A 20,779-nucleotide genomic window follows, 5' to 3' on the forward strand; every position below is an offset into this window, starting at 1 on the left:
CGGGCTTCAGGATCTGAAGTTCTCAGAGAAACGGGCTGAGCAAACGTTAGCAGCTGTTCCTGTGTCCGCGGAACAGCGTCGGTGAAACGCGGATTTTTAACGTGAAATTGCTTCATTCGGTGCTTTTACCGGATCTAAACTCGGGGCCCGTTTGTCCTGGAGAGGAGGAGACCTCTGTGGATGATACGGCTCCCGGTAAAAAGCCTCCTGAACGATTAACACTGAAGGAATCTGCTACCATTGCAATGGCGGCGAAGACAAAATGTCCCATAATCCCACGCTATTTCACGACGTCACCAAACTCCCAGTCTGCGTTTTGACTGAGCGACACCTAGCGGCAGAAAATCACACATGGTGCGTTTAAGTTTAAAAAAAAGGTAAAAAATAAAAAATGTAAGTATATAAACACATCAGCTGTGTGGAGAAGCTTTTAAGAAAAAATTATTTTTAGTTTGTTTTGTTAATCAAACACTTCTCAGAGTTTTGGACTCACGATCTCAGTATTTCTGTTGACCTTTGGCTCCATGTGAAACATTTTACTTCAAACTTCCACCTGTTGATGTCAGTTAAACTCCAGCCAGCAGCATAAAGATGAACCTGACACCCTCATTCTCTCATTAATGATTAATGTGTTCACCTGAAGGATAATACTGATGATACTCTGTATTTTTCTTATTGTAAATAAATCCCACAGAAACACACTAAAGCAGCAATCGTCACAAACACTTCCTGACTTCCCTCCTGTCTGTGGCTCCAGTCCCTTTGGTTCCTACTGAGGATCTAAATCTTGGGGGACTGTTTTCAGGGACGGATTAATGACAGACTGTGCTCACTGATGAAGCTCTGTCATTCTATCTGTATCAGTCTCAGTCTACTTTAAACTGATGCACTGTGATTTGAGCTCTGCCTCGGGCCTAACTTTTTCCCCGATAAAAAAACAGTAAGTAGATAAAAATGTTGTGATGCAAATGAAATAACGACAATGTGTGCGACACCTCCATGCGTTGTGTAAATCGTTATAATTGTTCTATTATCTTTACAAAACACTTTTGACACTAGCAGTTTAAAAAATTACATTTCCAAAAAGTGTGCTGATATTTTTTCCTTTTCAACCAGGTTTTTTTTTTTTTCCATTACTCCATCATGAACAGGACAGTACATCGTTTACTTTTCTTCTTCTATGTGCATCAATTTTTCCCAAAGGCAGATAAAACCTCCAGTATGTTTTCTTACAATGTCAGAGTTTTTCTCAGTAAGCAGAGAGATTAATGAGCTACAGGCCTGGTGGAAAAACAACAGTAAAAGGACAGAGCAGAGAGAGAGAGAGAGAGAGAGAGCACAGAGGGAAAAGGGCTGTTCATGTACAGGTTTCCATCACCACCACATCAGCATAACTTATTAAATAATCGCTGCTCAGTTTTTTTATTTATTCACCACGTTTTTTAAAAGTCAAACAAACAAAGCCTTTTACAGAAATCAAACATGCACGGTTTTATTTCTCTGTCTGTGTAAGTGTGTGTCGCAGCAATGAAGTGTGTGTTTTACAAACATTAACTCAACATGTCGAGGAGGAAGAAGCAGAACTTTGAGCTGCACAATTCGAATAAATCCATTATTTTTGCTCTGAGCTGTAGAAATTAGTCAGTTAATCAATTACAAAAAATATATATATTGACAAATTTTAATTGTCATTTTTCAAGCAACAAAGTCAGATACTCAGATGTGAGCATTCTCTGTTTTTCTCTATCATTTTAAATTGAAAATCTTTGGGCTTTGGAAACGATGAATAATTCAGAGACGTCGCTTCAGGTTCTTCTAGTGACCGAATGATTCATTCAATTGAAAATAAATGTTGAGACAGCTGCTGCTGATTTTCGTTTCAAACGCCAAACAGAAACAGATTAATCAGTATAAAAATACTGGTTCAGCAAACTGTTCAAACTTTTTAATAAACTTGTAGGAAACTGATTTATTTTTTTAAATTTCTAAATATGATTTCATTTGAATAATCTGTTTAATTTACAAAGGAAAAATGTGGTTGAGCAGCAGCCATATTGTTTTCCTTCTGGTTGCTGTAGAACTAATTAATGAAGAAGTAATTAATAAAGAACCCTACCAGACCTGATCAGACTCAGCATCAGTAGAACCCGGGTCAGGTCTCAGTCATTAGGACATGTAAAGACCTCTGCAGCTTGGATTAAAGTCTTGCCATCTCCCTGCAGTCTGATGTTCGTCCGGCAGGGGGCGCTGTTACACCACAAACTGAAGATGAATGGAGGTTTGTACAGTATGTGTTTGTGTGTGTGTGGATGCATGTTTAACCCCTTCAGAGACGCCCCCCACCCCCCAAAAAACAAAAACAAATGAAACATCTGCTGAAGCCTGAGCCGAGCTCGTGTGTCCTCACAATCATTTCCAACTGTTTCATTCATTACTTTTAGTATGAAACACAGAAGCCAGCTGGAGGAGGGCCGTGACGCGGGACGTCTTCTGTAATACGAGTCCCTGCTTTGTTTCAAATTACTGTCAACTTCTGTTTTTATATGAGAAACGAGAGTAAAGTGCTAAACTGTGATTTTTAGAGAATTTGTCACTACAGCACACCGATTTCACCATAAGGACTCCAGTTACTTTTATTTTGAAAGGATACACTGAATAAAGTAATTTAAACATCATTTCCCATGCTCCTTAGCAGCAGAGGCGGCGCCGAATGAGCACAGCAGATTCTTTTAGGATTTCAGAGCGGACCAACCGGACGACAGACACTGATAAATGTGTGTGTGAATATTATGTCTGCAAGCATGAAAGGATGTGTGTGTGTGTGCGTGCGTGTGTGTGCGTGCGTGTGTTAGCCAGATGAGCAGCACCCTCCGGCAGGTGTGGCCTGTGGTTCGTCATCGACGATCTGTACGCCCCGCCTACTCGAAGCTGATTGGCTGGCTCCATTGCCCTTCAACCTCTCCTCAGCCTGGGCCGTCTCCATCATCCCTGAAACACACACACACACACACACGGTGGACAGTGGACAGGACGGCAGAGTCAGAGGCTGCTCCTCAGGAGGACAGTCTGTCCAAAGTGACACAACCAGCTGTGGCTTCACCGCAGCTTCCTTCCTCCATCGTGTAGAAACAACAACCGTCGTTTTTACTTTTGGTTTTTTTTAACATAATGAAACAAAGGAGATTTAACATGTTTATTAGCTGGATGATGTTGATGTTGTTGCCTTTGGACAGGTGATCCGCTTCCCTCTTCCCAGTCTTTATGCTAAGCTAAGCTAAGCAGCTGCTGGAGAACATGAACGACTTCGACCTGCTCGTCCAGTTCTCTGCCAGAACAAAACACTGAACTCCTGCTTTAAGCTGCAGCCAAATGGATTAAGGCTGTAACACGAACCATGAACCACAGCGAGATAAAAGCTCTGACTGTTCGTTTATCAACAGCTCTGTACAAACTCTGCACATCATACACTTTCATCAACTGATCGTTGCGTTGTGTAACTTTGGTTTGTTGATGTTGTATAAACCGCCGGTGGCAGCTCTTCGATCAGAGGTGTGTTTAATGTCAGTGAAAACGTTTGGATGGTGGTGGTTGTAGGAAGCGTCCACAGCCCGGTTTATGATTTAAAGTGTGTGTTTGGGGCGTTGTGTGCAGGACGGGCCCAGGTGAGCTCTTACTTTTACACAGGTCCAGGAACAGCTCCTCGATGCCTTTATTTAACTTGGCTGATGTGTGGTAGTGTTTGGCTCCCACCGACTCTGCATAACTAAAGAGAAGCACAGAGGTTATTCCAGCCGCCCAGCCACACTCTGCCATCAGAGCTGATGATTAAAGCTTTTACCTCTCAGCCTCTTCCACTGAAACGTGTCTGTCTTTGTCCAAATCGATCTTATTACCTGCAGAGAAAAGGAAGCAGCCTCAGTCAGACCACGGGTTACACAGTAATCCTTCTAAATTCACCTTTAATCAATTTAAAAGGATTTATATCTGTTCGATACAGCTCACTGCAGAGTGCTTTACAGATGCTGATGCACTGATGAGACTCCACAAATGTAAACAGTAAGACGTTTTTAAATCCGTCTTCGGTGACCGTGTTAACAGTCAGCATGTCCTCCTATCTCCCGGTGTCTTCGGCTGCTCTTATCATCCGGATAAACGCCGTAACTCCGCTTGTGGTCCAGCTGAAGCCATTTGACTAATGAAGCAGCAGGTGGAGCAGGTGATGCTGATTGCGTTAGCCTGACCTGTGCACGAGCAGCACGCCGCTTCTGATCGGTGAGCTCGGCAGGTAGGGAGACGGCAGGTATGTGGAAAATAGTGGACACAGCAGATCCTGGGTCAGTCAGGAGCACTGCAAAAACCCGCAGCTTTGCCGATCACATGATCGGGTTGTCTGAAACTTCGATCAGAAAACCATAAATCGTTCGGTCCTGTCGCGCAGTGATGATCTGACTGTGAAGCAGCTTTAACAGGTACATCAGCACCGCAGCAGCTCAGCTGAGTGAACCTGAGCCAAACTACAGCAGATTCTCTGACTGTCGCTCTGCCACTGGATCAACTGGTCCGAACACATGATAAACACAACATCAGCATAATCCAGTTAAATCCATTCTGAAATTCCCCCATGAAGCCACACACAAAGAAACAACTTGATATGCAGCAGCCATGACAACAGGACAAACAGATGCAAACACAAACACGAAAACAAACCCTGATGATGCGTTTTTCTCTCAGACAGATGAAGAGAGAGGCACAGGTGGACCACAACCTACAACGAGCATGTCCCCCTCTGTCCCCCTCTGTCCCCCACACTGACTGACTTTGTTGCTGCTGTTAAAAAGATAAAAAGTCAAAGGCTGGTGAGGACTTACCTACTATACATAAACAAATCTCATTCCCCAACATTTTCCTCAACTCTTTCACCCAGTTCTTCACCTGCAACGACAGAAACACACCGAGCTTAAAGAGACTTTTAGAAAAACACACATTAAAAAGGAACTTCTGTAAAAAGAAGGAGAGCGTGAGGAGAACCGGAGCGAAGGGAGGAGGTGAAGAAGGATGAAAGTTTGTCCTTCAGACCAACGTTTGCGGCCATTTTCTGACCCGTTTATTATGATAATATAAAAACTGAACAGTCGGCCCGAGCTGAGCAGATGGTACCTTCTGGAAGGAGTCTTCATCTGTAATGTCGTACACTAGTATGGCTCCATTGGAGTCTCTGTAGTAGATGGGACCTAACGCGTGGAAACGCTCCTGACCTGCTGTGTCCTGCAGACAAACACACGACAACACAACATCAGTTTCGTCCACTCTAACGCTGACGGCACAGAAGCAGCAGCAGAGGCTGTAGCTCTCACCCATATGGCCAGGTTTACTCTCTTTCCTGTGATGTTGAGCTTCTTTGTGAGGAAGGACGCCTGCGGAGGAAGAGGAGGAGGATGAGTGAGATCACATAAATCAGACCGGACGAGTCTCAACCGAATGCAACTCAAGCCTCGAGTCCTTCACACTGTGAGGACAGCGTGAGACAGCAGGTGCTTCACCACACGTTTTTATACGATCTGAATGTTGAACGTGTCAGAGCTGAATTCACATCAGCCACCGAGCGTTTCACTCACTGTAATGATGGAGATGCTCAGAGACAGCCACTGTCTCTCTGCTGAACCGTGACGTGACCTTTGACCTCAACGCTGTTATTCACCTGGGTCATTTTTAATCCAGGAGCTAAGGATTAACATACCTGCTGCTTTCCTTTGTCTGATTTATCTGATTAGAAACAGAAAAGACATGTTCATACTGACATATTCACAACTGAGAGTGAAAAACTCCAGACACCAGTTTAACTGTGGGAATTTCTCATGGTCCCTGTTCTGCACAGGAACCAGCGTGTGAATGCGTGTGAGGCCGGTCAGCTGACCAGGCGTGTTGCTGGACGTGTGCTCTGGCCTCCCACCACAGAGCTCAGCGCACACGTCCATCACAAGTTACCAGAACCACGAGTCCTGATTTCACAGAGAGCTGAAAACGGTTTTATCACAATAACAACAATAAATTACACCAGCAACTAATAATTATTTTTATTATCCACTGATAATAATTTTCTCAATTAATCAGTCACTTAGTCAATAAAATGTCAGAAAACCCTGTTGTACCATGTCCCCTGTTGAATCTTTTAAAGTGGTTTGTTTGGCGCCGTCCAAACAGCTGCCGGAGAAACGCTGTTTGTCTCTTCACCAGTGTTTGTACTTAGACTGGATAAAGGAATCGCTCAGATCCAAAGTGGAGCTGTTAGAAATGAGTTATGTGACTTTTCTCCTTCCCCACACAGACAAAGTCTTTGTTTCTGTCATTACACCAACACGCAATTCATCCACTCAGCTCAACAACAACAACAACATCCCCCAGAAATCTGCCTCAAAACACATCGACACCGACAGGACGACAGCGCCCGCACAGCCAGCAGCAGCTCAACACCTGCTGACACTGTTTTTCTCAGGTGGTCATTTTCGACTCCACCTGCTGGTGCTCCATATTCAGCCTCCACTCCACGTTCTGCTGAGCTGCACCTGGTCTGCACCTCCACTGATGGTCCCGCCCACAGTCACCTGCTCCCCATTCTCAGGGAGCGTCTGAAATGAACCTGCTGCAGGTGAAAACCATGTTCCAGACGTTGCAGCTGGATTTTTCATTTCTTAAACCATCAGAATCAACAGGAAGCGGTTGCTGTGGCTCATCCACAGCCCGGAGGATCCCGCTCAAACCGTCTGCACTGACAGGATGAGAGGAAAAATATGTAGCAACAGTCTCATGACAAACCCTGCCGATTTGATAATGCAGAGCTCGTGCTGTAGACTGTTTCTTTATCAACGGGAATCATCAGCATCAGAAGTTTTGCCAACATTTTCTGATCTTGTGAACAGGAAGATCGGAGAGCCGCATTTCATTTACCGCTCACACGTGTGAGTGAAGACACACAAAATATCGCTGCTGCTTCTTCGGAAAGCAAAGCAGAAACTCTCGCTTTAAAATCACCGTTTATCTTCTGCCAACAGCGTCGCTGCGTCCAGCTGTGCTCACAGAAAACTCTGTAGGTCACATGTGATTGGATGTAAACTGTGTCTGAGCCCTGCAGCTACAGGGCTGAGGAGCGTTCAGGACCATGTGACTGTTCACGATGAAGGGGTCTGACACATTATTCACCCCCCCTCTGTTTCCTGGGTTCTACAAACACAACAGAGGCCATGAATGAAACTCTTTTTTCATTCATTCATTCATTTGGGTTTCTCAGCTGCAGTGACTCTACTGTGAAGTCTGAATTATTTTCCATTCCGTTTGTTATCACCACAGATTCCTTATTAGTGACTGAGTGTGTCATGTTATGATCTGTGACTAAAACCAAATCTTTATACTGCTGCAGGTGATTTCAGAAAAATGCAGCAGTATTACAACATTTTTCTCTGTGCGCCTCATATCACAGCGTTCTGTCCAGCTCCACGCGTGACCCAACAATAGTCTGAATGGACCAGCAGCATAGTTTCCATAATCAGGCTGGAGAAATAAGTCCTGACCTCCTGCATGTAAACACAGATTTACAGTCACCAGGTTACCACAGGTCACGTCAACACGTTCTCCAACCACCCACCTGGTTTCTCTGAGTAATCTGATTACTTACATGGACGTAAACAAATGAATGATAAACACTGACACCTCCGTTTGAGCCTTTGGCGTCTGGAGAAACTTTATCCTGACACCAAACAGAACATAAACAGGAACCTCCGGCTGACGTTTGGCTTCAGGCTGAGCTGCGAGTGCGCAAGAGCTGAGTCAGTGACGCAACCCGCAGACTCTGAGGGGTTCAAATGAAACGCCGGCGTACACAAACAGAGGCTTCCTATCACTCTGAGCACATCACTCATCTGCACACAGAAACTAACTGAGCTGCACTGATCCAGAGTCAGCGGCTGTAAGTCATTATTGATGCTCCATCACTGGCTGCTCTGATGGAAATGCTGCATCATTCTTCCTGCTTTTTCCCCGTTTTCTTTTTCTTTCTCCTCCTCTGCTGAGATCTTCAGTCAGAGAGAGGTTTCTGTAACCTGAGCGCAGCTGATAAACAACCCAAACAGAGTCAGAATGGCGGAGCAGCTGCCTCTGAGCGCGGCTGGATATGAAAAACACACACACACACAGTAAAGACATTTTATCAGCTCTAAAGCCGTGACCACACTGATCTGGACAAATATGAAAACACACAGTTTACGTTTTCAGAGTTTTCCATTCACATTCTGGACTGATCTCTGAAGTTCTTCATCCACAGTCAGACACAAAAAACTGGTCAAACTTCCTCATCGTGTGTTATAAGGAAACCCACATTCTCTAAACCTGTCGTATCAGCTGTGCCACCATAATTATGCTCGAGATTACACAATTAATCACTGGGTCTAAAAACATGTAAGAAAATAGTAAAAAATGCCTGTTAGAATATAGGCAATGTCTTCAAATGTCTTGTTTTGTTGGTCCAACAGACCAAAACCAAAGGACATTCAGTTTACTGCAGCGTACGACAAAGAAAAGCATCAAACACAACCCAGAATGTCCAAGATGCCATTTTCAAATGTGAACCAGAGATAAGAAGCTGAAATCAGAAAAGACTTCGCTTCATAAACATGTCTGGTGAATAAAGCTGAGACCGAGGAAGAAGCTCCGATCTGTGAGCGAGAGAGAAAAGGTGCAGAAGAAAGAGAGAAATGAAACTGAAACTGAACCTTTACTTGACAACAATTCATTTATTATTAATTATTTCAAACCCTGAAATCAATGTAAAGAGTATTAGAACAGAACAGTGAGTTTTAACCAGGGTGTCACTGTGGGTCCTCAATCAGTAGCTGTACAGAGATTCATTATTCAGTCAATGTTATAATTATCATGGTTCATTTATAATGACTTTTCACTATAAGGACTATTGCTACTCTGTTGTTCAAACTGGGTCCACAAGACAGAAATTTAATTTCCTGTCTTTTATACTTTCATACAAATTGCAATGTTTTTTCTGACAGTTTAAAAACAAACCAATTAATCAAGAAATCTGTCATCAAATCTGCAGATTAATCAGAAGCCATCACTTTATCTACCACTGTGGCAGGGAATCACTACCACAGACTGTGGCTGATATGATGACACTCCCCACTGAGGACTACATTATACTATTGATGAGATAAGCACTGATTATTAACAGTCCCTGTGACAGCTGTGTGTAATTCAACATACACAGAGCCTGTCACTGAGCTTTGCTTCTGGCAGTTATGGGGAAAGTCGAATGATGTTGTTACAAACCAGATATGGAACAGGTCTCGCAGCAGTAATAATAAGCTCATGATATAATATATAGTTGTATAACAGTTACAGAGCACTTTGACTTTTGATCCTAATGCTGCAAAGTTGTTCAACTGACAGGAAAATCATCTGCAACTATTAGGCAAAGCTATTTATAGTTTCAGTCGTATATCAATATATCTGATCATTAAAGCTCCTCAAATCATTTTTCTTATCATGATGAATGAACTAAACATCTTTCGGACACAGCATTTTATATTTTAGATTTGAAGACATCACCTTGGGCTCTAAGATTTAATGACGCGCATTTTACTCTGTTTTGTTTTATACATATTTTCTCCACCACTGCAGGTATACGCGTCCTGGCACATCAGTGGACGCTTGGCTTTCACCTCCGCCACCCCGGATAATCCCGGATAGACGGGCGGCTCCCGGGACGGCTCGGGCTACGCAACACCCGTCCACAAACAAGTGACAGCTACACTGACCCCCCCACCAACACGCTCCGTCCGCTGTGACTTCCAATAAAACAAACACCTCCATTTCACTGTCACGGCCCTGGGTTAGCTGGCAGGCTAACCCGGGTCAGAGGTTCCCTGGCGGTCTGTCTTACCTGTAGAGTTGTGATGTGTTTGTCATTGAATTTGTTTTCGCAATATCGCAGCACCAGCGATGTCTTCCCCACACAGCCTTCCCCCAGCAGCACCACCTTGAAGGAGTATGTCTTGCCGCCCGCTCCTCCGGCCGCCATGGCTGCAAGTTTTATTAAACTAATTTATCGGCGTTTATCAAAACAAGCGGTGTCAAGCTAGCGCTGCTAATGCTAACCCCCGTCGGAACTGAAGTCCTGCGTAGCTCACATCGGCTTCCGATTTTTAAAAACAGCTAAAAATCAGGAGAAAAACACGTCGACAGCATAAGAGAATCCGACTTTAATCTTTATCTACCAACGGATGTGAGAGAAACGGGTCTGAACTGTGAAATACTCCCCCTTTGGACCTGATGCGAACGCCTGCTTTTCACCCAACTAATGGCGTCTCTTTGAGCTAGCTGTTAGCCGGCTAGCTCTGCCGAAGATCGTCTACGTAATGAAAGAGAAATCACTCAGTTAGACATTTAGTATTTTTACTTTTTATACTTGATTTTTAGTGGGATTGTGAATGCAGAATACTTACTTGTAATAGAGTATTTTTTACATAATACATTCGTACTTAAGTGAGGGATCTGAGTACGGGTGTTTGCTGTTTGGAACTAGAGTCAGGAGAAGGCCAGGAGTTGGTACTCCAAACTGGAAGCAGAGTGAGAGCTCTGCACTGCTTCTTCATCTCTGCAGTGTCACATGACAGAGTCGCTGCCTGTCACAGCCCTCAGGCCTGGGGGGGTGAAAGACGGGGGACTGATGGTGGATCACCAAACAACTGACCCTCCACTGCCCCAGAAAACGACAGAAATCAAATTATCTGTTGATTATTCTTTAAAATATATTTTATTATTATTATTGTTATATATTGTTGTTGTTATTATTCATTTATTTATTTTCAAAGGGAAATGTTCTACACTCTGAATTTATCCATCTTTGTTTCCCACTGTTTATCTATAATGTCATCGAAAGCCTCCTCAAGCGTCCCTGGAACTTTTTTAAGGACCCTTGAAAACTCCTTGAGCAGCTATGGAAACTTAGGAAAACTTCCTGGAAGCTTCTCAGGAGTCTTCAGGCGGTTTCTGCCTCTGGGTGCGGTACACTGATCGGACACTAGAGGTCAGAGTCGGACTAGAACTGGAACAGGTGAGACACAACCTTCATATAACAGAAACACGAAAAGGAGTAGTACCACTAAAATGAACTAAATTACTACAGTGACTATTAATCAAACAACGACATGTAACTATAAAATAATTTAATGAGTCACATCCTTTATTTCTGTGACATTTACATTCCAGGAGTTATCAATGAGGGTCCGTGTGAAGTTTTGAGGCATCAGTAAAGAGCTTCCAATCATATATTTAACACATTTGTTGGCCTGGATGAAATAATATCAGTTAATAGGATTTAACAACAACAACCTTTCTCTGTACAATTCCCAAAATGTTCCTTTAAAAAAACTGAGACAGACGCCTCCTCTGGTTTTAGACAGATTGCCTCATACTGTCAACAGTTGCATCATAGCTTTAGTGCACTCTGTGTGTGTGTGTGTGTGTGTGTGTGTGTGTGTGTGTGTGTGTGTGTGTGTGTGTGTGTGTGTGTGTGTGTGTTTGTGAGATAACCATCTTCATATTTTACCTGTACCTGTCCACCACCACCATCACCACACACACACACACACACATCTATTATAGTATAGTAAACTCACTGCCTCAGTTCTACAACATACACTAACATGAAGTCATGTGTGTAGATAGAGTGTGTAATCATTAACCAGAGCTCTGTGTGTGTGTGTGTCTGTGTGTTACTGATATTAACACTGAATGAAACCACACAGTGAAATTAAAGGTGCCATGAACCTAAACTCTGCAGCTCTACAGGACCTTTTAGCCTCTTTTAGCTCAGAGTTCAGATATTTCCCTCAGGAGCTGGTAGAGACCAAACACAGAGCTAAAAGAGAGGGAACACTGGATCTAGATTCATCTAATTAAGTTATTTATTAGAAATATCTACTTTAAATTTTACGTTACTTGATAGTTGTCTGTCAGCTGGTTTTCATGTTTTTTGCCCCCAGTGCCCAAGTCACTAAAAGCAGAAAATGTAAACACACAAAAATAATGTATATTCAGTAGCCCTGTGCTTTGCTTCTTTATTAGACAGATCAAAACAACATAAAAACAGTCAGATAAAAGAACATTTAAACAGTAAAAACAATAAAAAACTGAAAATATATATTTGAAAAACTCATTGGATGTTTAAAAGTATTGTTTTTTATTTAAAAAAAAAAAAGAAGCAGCAAATGAGAAATAAATGTTTTTACATGTGAGTTATGATATTTACTGTGTGAAAATCACATCATGTTACTTAGTGAGTTATGAAGTCAGGTTGTTAGTTTGTGAGTCTTACATTTTATTTATTCAGGAAGATCATGAGCTCTGCAAAAAAAGACACGAGAACCAGTCACACGTTTTATTGTTGTTTTAATGGCTGATTTAACAGCTCGCACTGACACTTTTACAGTGATGACTGACTGATGTGCAACAGTTCAACAGTTCAACAACTACACAATATTATGAAGAATATATCACACAAAACATTAAATCTGTTCGAGTTTTCCACTCGTTTCAAATGTGATAAATCACATCTTTTGCTTTTTAAGAGCTTCATTTTTAATGACTGAATTAATTGTGGCTGCGTATTTATTCATTCATTCATCCAGTATTTTACCTCTGTGTGTTCTTCTCTTCCCGCTCCTCATCTGCTGTAATACAGTGATCTCAGACACAGGGACAGAGCGGGCTATATAAATGTGAACGGGGCTTACACACTGTCGTAGTACAAGTAGAGGGAATCACACACACTTTCACACACACTTGCTCTCTCTCCACACACACACTCCGGCTCTGCAGCTCCACGCGTGCAGCCTGGAAAGCAACCAAACTGCAGGCTTCAATTCAAACAACCTGAACTTTTTATTGCACTGGCTTATTTTCTTTCCGCGCCACTTTTAATCCAGATTAGGTGAATTTGATCCAAACCGTTTTCAATCCAAATCCAGTGAGGGGGGACTACAAACAACCACAAACAACGTGATCCAGATCCAAGGCTGCAACTTTGTTTGTGTCTTATTGTTATTTCTGAGTGAAACTTTTACCCTCCGAGGAGAAACCGCGGGGGACATGCCGAGGATAGTGGCCTTGTTGGCCGCGTTTGCAGTCCTCTCGGCCGGGTTAAGGAGCTCCGTGGCCGAGGTAGAGATGCTGGGCTCCGAAGCCGGAGCGAAGAGCTCCACCGTGCCCGCGGTGAAGGGGACAGCAGCCGGAGAGAACAGCACCGCGGTGGCCAGAGTGGGGAGCAACGGAGACGGGGACAGAGAAGCGGGGAGAGCTGGCTGCCCTGGACGCTGTCGGTGCGAGGTGGACGGGCTGCTGCACCGGGTGGACTGCTCGGACCTGGGGCTCCGGGAGATACCGAGCAACCTGAGCGTCTTCACATCCTACCTGTAAGTCAGAGCCGAGGGTTTATGTTTCTCGTTTACTATGCTGTTTTACAACCTGTTGCTCTTCAGCTGAACACAACAACTCAAATTATGTGCGTGCTCGTGCGCGCGCGCGCGCGCGCGCGTGGATACTGTGCAGTCGTGAGAAACGCAGCACCTGTCCGCCTCTCTGCTGCCACGCACGCGCATGTCATTACGGTTGTTCATATGGTGGTTAAGGCGGTCTGAGGAGATCAGTTTACTCTCGCTGCCAGCAGAGAAATAAAGAGTGAAAGTAAGCAGAGAAAGAACTTTTCAGAAGTCCAGGAGTCGCTGAGGAAGTTGAAAGGTCTCTTTGGCCCCATGCTCCCTTGAAGACCTTCCAGGTGTTTATGAGGAGGTTCCACTGTTACTTGAAGATGATGATGATTTTGAAGAGGACCCAAAGGGAACTTTTCACAGAAGTTCCAAGAGGTTCTTCTTGAGAAAAAACCTAAGTGGTATTTTTTTCTTGAGGCAATATCAGTCTCCTGTCAGGATTCTGTGACCCCTGAACCCTGAGGTCACCTGTAGCTCTGTTAGTTTATCGTACCTGCTAACACACATACACAGCTCCCCCTGTGGACAGAACACATCTGTTAGAGAAAAGGAAAAAAGTAGCTGAGTTATGATGAATGGCAGATGTTTATAGAGCTGCTTATACAAAAATAGTCATTCATTCATGAATCAAATCAAACTGAAATGTTAAGACAATGTTATATTTTTATGATTAAATATCTGTGAGGTCTGCCCATCAGCAAATAAAGCTGAGAATATGCTTTGGAAAAATGGTCCAAAGCAGTGTGTTATTCACGCTGAACCACATGCAAAAACTTTGTTATGGTCCTTTAACAACAGTGTCATTGAAGTTTCAGTGTTTCTACTTGAGCAGGCGACTGTAGTCTGAGTTTAAACTCCTGATAAAGCGAGACACTGAAATGAATTCAAATCCATTTCACCTCACAGCAGGTGACCAGCCTCGATACAAGACATGTTTCAGCTCTGGCTGAAAACCATTACATCACTGTACACTGTGTGTGTGCGTGCGTGTGTGTGTGTAGAAGGAAAACCTGCCCGTCTTGGCTGTGGTCTAAAAGCAGGACAATGTCCAGGATTTAAGTTTCACTCTCATTAAAGAAAACCTTCTTCTATTCAGAATAGCTCTGTGAGTGTGTGTGTGTTTCTCAATGAAAGCACTTTCCTTACAGTTTGTCTAAGACAGGCAGATGGACACACACACACGCACACACGCACACAGCGACAGTCGATCAAAGGTTCTTTGTGTCTTTATTAAAGCTCCAATCAGGAATTGAATCCAACAAAACATCAAGGAGTTTCTGTGTGTGTTTCCGTGTGTGTTTTGGAGAGTTGTCGGTCGGTCACTGGGTCCCATCAGTGTATCTGCTGGTCACCAGTATCTGACAGTTCCACTGCAGGCTGGTCACCTTTTTATGATGCCTTCAGGTGATCCTGGAGAGATGCTCTCAGCACAGTGGTGGACTAGTCACTGGATTTATCCCTGATCCACAGAAGAAGTGTTGTTTTCCTCATGTGCCCTCAGCTCCTCACTCTGGACGTCCCGTAGTATTTTTTTTTCTAAGTTGGGTAATGACTTGAATATTTGTGTTTTCTGGAACGTTGTGAGAACGTTCAACCAATTTGTGAGAAAATGAAACAGTAACTGATCTCAGACAGATTTGAGGGAGTCAGTTCACAGTCTCTGTCTGTTTGACCGCCGTCACTCTGAATGCTACCATCTGTCAGTGCCTTTGTGAGTGTGTGTGTGTGGGTGTGTGTGTGTGTGTGTGTGTACACTCGCTGCATGCCTAAGCAGTGCTGTCTGAAGTCTGAATGGGTCTGTAAGTCTCTATTCTACCTCGGACTGACGGCAGGAGCACAGGAATGCTTTTAGCTGCAGTCTGATGAATGAACTGATGTACATATGAAGGATGTTTGTAGCCACGCCCCTTTTGGCAGCCATATTGGAGGTCCTGAGCTCTGTCAACAACTGAACTGACCATTTAATCTTTGATCTGATTCCTCATTTGGCCTCTGTGATCAGCAGTTGTTTTATTAACCATGGAAGGTCTGAACTTCACTGAGAAACACTGGTTTTAAACAGAGTGTGTGTGTGTGTGTGTGTGTGTGTGTGTGTGTGTGTATTTAATTAATATGCAGATGTTCTAAGTCCTGAACGAAGTGAGGCAGGAGTCGTTATTTGAATCTCTGTTAATCACCTGCTTCTTCCACTGTAGGTCATTTGCAAAATTAAAATCATAAATCATTCCTGGATTTTCCTGGATTCTGTGAAAAAAATGCTGATGGCTTATTTACAAACTGTGAAACCCAGGAACTCGTACAGGGACAGTTATAGATATGGTAGATAGTGGTTGATATGTTGATGATGAAATCTGGACTCGGTCTGGTCCGGTGTCACGATGCCATCACACACTGTTTGTTTGCACTAAGACGCAGACACATCTGTGGGGAGCTGTTGTTCATCCTGCGGTGTCTCTTTCTTTGGGAGCATACAGCTCAGACTGACAGGACAGATCGGGGAATGAACCCCCCACGTTCACTCGCCCCGGGGGGGGGGGGGGGCCCACTGACCCGCCCCCGAAACACTGAAAGAAAGACAGAAAGAAAGAGCGAAAGAGGACAAAAACAGAGAGAGGCCTCACTGTCACATTACGCCTCCGAACTACACAACTCTCTTTTCTTTCCCTCTTCAGAGTTTGTCTTTCTGTGAACTCGAGCGTTTGAATAATTGTCTGATATCCATCAGTTTGAGCCCAAGGAGACGGAGAAAAGACAACACATGCACACAAAGCTTCATCGAACTCAAAGGGAAAAAAAACACATACAACATGGTTAATGTATTCGTCTTTTCTTCCATCCCTCTGCCCTCCTTGTTCTTCATACATGCTCCTTTTACTCTTCAGTCCACACAGAAAAAAGTTCAAGGATCTGAACTTGTACAATAAAATGGTTCCTGGCTGTGGGTCTGTAACTCACAGTGACACAAGATCCTGAGAAAAAAAAGCAGAAATACACAAAGAATAAAGTCTATAAAATATTACAACTTTTCTTTTGTAAATGTTTGACTTTAAGAAATAAAAAGAAAGAAAAAAAGACTGGTCTTTTAAATAAAGAAAAAGTCTTTAAAAAGTATGAAAAATATTTTGGCCTTTACGTGTAAACATTTGAATCTTGTCTTCATATATTACAATGATTTCATGAAATCATGGGATTTTTTTCTGAAGACATTACGCCTGCTAACAGAGAGGAAGTTTTCTGAAGAGGTGATGATGACCTTGATGAAGGCTACAGGTCAAAACACATTTTGTTTCATAATAAAAGCTGAAGCATTGAAAGCCAGTACAGGGAGAATACAATGCAAACACAAGTGAAGTCATATGACATCATGTTTTACCCAGCAGGGTAATCAGAGCTGGGTATTTCCTCATTGTTAAAGTACAACTACCACCATCATCATCACAATCCTCATCATCACTACAGTGTGTGTCTCTGAGTTCACCAGTGTCCACAGCTGAGGACAGAACACTGCTGTTGGACCAGTCAACCATCACAGATCAAGCTGAAGTGATAGATTCTGTATATTAATCGAACAAAAAGTTTTTAACTTGGTAGAAAGACACGTAAAAAAAAACAGTTATTCAAGCAGGAGCTTTGTCTCTAATAAAAAGCTTTTAACTAATAAATTTTAAATAATGAACAAACTGTCTGTAAATAGCTGTGAGCTATTTTACTGTTTATATCAGCCTGTGACCACGTGTGGAGAACATTACAGAGGCCCAGTGTCTGAAAACACACTCAGGTATATAAAGAAATATTTTTTGAGTGTTAGTTAATAAATGAGGCGAATGAAGACTCAAGCACAGTTACACAGACCTGAGAGTGTGTGTGTGTGTGTGTGTGTGTGTGTGTGTGTGTGTGTGTGTGTGTGTGTGTGTGTGTGTGTGTGTTAAAGCAGTAAAAGCCAATCAGCCGTCACTCTGTTGGTCTGCTCAGAGTAAAGGAACATTCTGCTAAAATACGTCCAAACAAACCTTCTCTGTATGACTGGACTAGCCTACCTGTCCACAATGTTGTAAAGCTATACACACACACACACACACACACACACACACACACACACACACACACATTAACAGGCTTTATGGCATGTTGAGAAAGTTTCTTAACAGCCAGTGCATTCAACCTGCAGACACGCCCTCACAGTGTGTGTTAGACACGGAGACAGCCTGTCTCTGTTTCCTTTCAGACGGAGCCTCCTGAGTGGAAAGACGCTACCTGCCGATAGTTATCAGACACACAGAGACCAGAAAATAGACAGACACAGATAAGGAAAAGAAAAGAAAGGAGGAAGAACGTCATGGCTGCACACACACACAACATACAACAAATTGTGTCCCTGTCCCTCTGAGCCAATCAGAAACACTGATGTCACCTTGTTTTGACTTGTACCTGAAATTACCTGTTGAGCTAAGTGAATTTCTAAAAACCTGATGTGGGTTTAAACTAGCGCTGAATGATTTTAGGAAAAAAAAATCTAATTGTGATTTTTCTGGCAGATACTGCGATTACGATTTGATTCACAATTTTTTTTTTCGGGCTCAAACAAAGTGCTGCATCAATCACGCAGCCTCCTCTCGCTCCCCTCATTCAACATGGCGGACGCATAACCTTGTAGCTCACGCGGAAATGACCCGACATGTAAATACACGTGAGTAAACTTCACGATACGACAACGTGCGGCGGAAAACCGTGTTAGCTAACGTAGCGGCCCGGTACTTAGCGACAACAAGCTAACAGAGCTCAGCAGCGCTCACGCTTCACCAGCGACTCAGAGCTGCTAACATCAGGTTACCTGAGGGCAAACGCTGCTTTACCTCACTGTGAACTAACGGTGAGTTCTGCTGCGCGTCTGCGGCCTCAGAGCCGAAACAGTCCCAAATCAGCACTGAAACTGTTAAAGTAGTTTTATAGATGAATGTAGTGACTGTTTCGGCTCTAAAGGCTCCAGGTTGGGGAGCAGTGGTTTAGGCTGCACCACCATCACCATAACAACAACAAATGAGGAAATATGGGGCCAAAAGTTTGTGGACAGGGGTGTCCGCTAATGATTGTCGAGTAATAAACCACTGATTCCCAACCAGGGGCGTTTACCCCAGCAGGTGCATCTATAGCTGCCGGTGTTCTGGACTGAGGAAATTATGATTTGCTGTTAAAAAGAAAGAACTACCTGTTACTGAGAGTGAATGCAAAGTAGGCAGCGAGTAAGCAAAAGTCAAAACAGACAAACATTTCGAAATCAATAAAAAAAACAACAAATTTGGAACATGGCAGCTGATGTCGATTAAGGGTACCAGAGTTCATCTGATAAGGTTTTGGAGGTCGGTCAGACAAAAAGGTTTGGGAGCCAACGTTTGAGACACACTGTTCTTCCAGATTTGGGTCAACAGTTTCAAAACCAGCTGCAGAAAGACGTGGTTTGCTGTCCTGCTCCTTCTCACCAGTGCTGGACCTCACTGGTTCTCTGATGGGAACAAAACCCCACAGCAGGTTCAGGTGTACTGTTGTGTACCAGCCTCAGTTTGTGACTCTCATGTATCAGGGTATGTTCGGGTCACAGAAGTAAACACTGGTTTCTCTGAAAGATAATTAACCAGCCAGTTCTGAAAAACACAGAGGGGCACTTAAAAACACCCACCGAGGTGTCCACATACTTTTGGCCATGTACTTCATCCCTTCACATACTGTTTTGTTTTGTTTTGTTTTGTTTTTCTTTACTTCGTTGACCACACTACACACACACACTACATTATATGTGAGGTCATGGAAGAGCTTAGCAGAGGTCATTGAAAGTCCTGGAAAAACCTGGTTTATTCATTCATTCATTCTGGAAAAACCTGGTTTATTCATTCATTCATTCATTCACTTCTTGCCTTCTCTCTTTCCAGTAACTTCCACTCCTGTCTTGTTTCTCACTCAGGTGTGTGTTGACTCGTTCCTTTCACCAGCTCTTTGAAGGAGGCGTGAAGTCCTGTGTGTGTGTGTGTGTGTGTGTGTGTGTGTGTGTGTGTGTGTGTGTGTGTGTGTGTGTCCTACCTGAGTCTTGAGTAGACGCTTTGTGAATCTAAATGTTTTTGTATGTGAAGTGTGTGTGTGTGTGTGTTGAATGGTCTCTGTGTCTGGGCTCACCAGACTCTGTGGCCGTTTTATGAACTTATGTCTCTTTAATAATTCATGAGTCTTTGATTCAGTGTTTGTTTCTAAGTGAGTGTTTGTTTTAGGATGTAGTTTTTTTCTGTTTAAAAAAAATCTAAATGACATTATGAGCATTATTTTTTTTTATCACAAATGTTGATTAACTTATTTATATTTTATGACTTTGTTATTTTCTCATGTAATTCCAAAGTAAAGTGTTGGAGCCAAAAGGTGTGAAGGTAGAGAGACATTAACTATCACCTCTCTCTCTCTCTTTGTTTTCAGTGATCTGAGTATGAATAATCTGACTGTGTTGTCCAGCGGAGGTTTGTCCAGCCTGCACTTCCTGGAGGAGCTGTGAGTCACACACACACACACACACAGGTTCAGTCTCTGCTGTCATCTGTTGCCGTGTTGGAGTCGTGGCATCAGTTTTCCTTCCTGCGGAATTCCAGGAATCTTAGTGTGAATCAGAGCCACAAGATCGATCAGGCAAAATCTGTACCACATATCACATGAAAACCAATTACAGGTGTGTGTCAGTGACTTTAACCAAACCCTCCAGCTTTACCTGGGAGGGGGGGGTCAGCTGACCTGTGTTCCAGCCCTGAGACGTTCATGAGCTCTGGTTTGTGACCGAAGGGCTGAGACGGATGATACGAGTGTCTGAAGCGAGGGTGTGTGAGCAGGCGAGGAGCTCAGATATCTGTGAGCATACGATATGTAATCCCATCTGTCCTCACCTGCCTAAGGCTACATTACCAACTGGGCAAAGCAGGCAACTGTCCAGGGGCCCATGACCCCAGGGGGCCCTAAAAACCCCAGTTTCACTCAGTGAAATAATAACTGTAGTGATCCGTGGATTGTTTGGTGTCTAAACTGTCAGAAAATAGTGAAGAATGTTTGTCTTTATTTGCTGAAGCCTTCAAATTTCATTTTTTGTCTGATGAACAGTTTTAGAATTTTCTGTTGATCACGTGATTAATCAGCTGAACAGTTCTGGTTGGTTCCTGGGGAGATATGGAAAGCACCGGGCCCTGTGGGGTCAGTAAGGTGCC

The 20,779-nt window shown here is 43.3% G+C and overlaps 2 protein-coding genes across 2 annotated transcripts in view; one reads left to right on the forward strand and one right to left on the reverse strand.

Moving 5' to 3' along the window:
- Positions 1-1,000: 1,000 nt before the first annotated feature.
- rab21 (RAB21, member RAS oncogene family) lies at positions 1,001-10,399 on the reverse strand. The gene is made up of 7 exons (XM_041030267.1): positions 9,944-10,399; positions 5,355-5,414; positions 5,158-5,265; positions 4,869-4,932; positions 3,839-3,893; positions 3,675-3,763; positions 1,001-2,988 (listed from the first exon to the last, which is right to left on the reverse strand). Exons 1-7 carry the CDS (start codon positions 10,079-10,081, stop codon positions 2,849-2,851), a joined length of 654 nt encoding a protein of 217 aa, XP_040886201.1. The 5' UTR covers positions 10,082-10,399; the 3' UTR covers positions 1,001-2,848.
- A 2,426-nt stretch (positions 10,400-12,825) lies between these two features.
- The window catches only part of LOC121176316 (leucine-rich repeat-containing G-protein coupled receptor 5-like), a 22,396-nt gene continuing 14,442 nt past the window's right edge, over positions 12,826-20,779 (forward strand). The window contains exons 1-2 of the mRNA XM_041030363.1: positions 12,826-13,475; positions 20,007-20,078. Of these exons, the coding sequence (XP_040886297.1) occupies positions 13,153-13,475; positions 20,007-20,078 (395 nt within the window). The 5' untranslated portion in view covers positions 12,826-13,152. The remainder of the gene's footprint in view (positions 13,476-20,006; positions 20,079-20,779) is intronic.

Source organism: Toxotes jaculatrix, chromosome 22 (assembly GCF_017976425.1).
Source record: "Toxotes jaculatrix isolate fToxJac2 chromosome 22, fToxJac2.pri, whole genome shotgun sequence".
NCBI classification, from domain to species: domain Eukaryota; kingdom Metazoa; phylum Chordata; class Actinopteri; family Toxotidae; genus Toxotes; species Toxotes jaculatrix.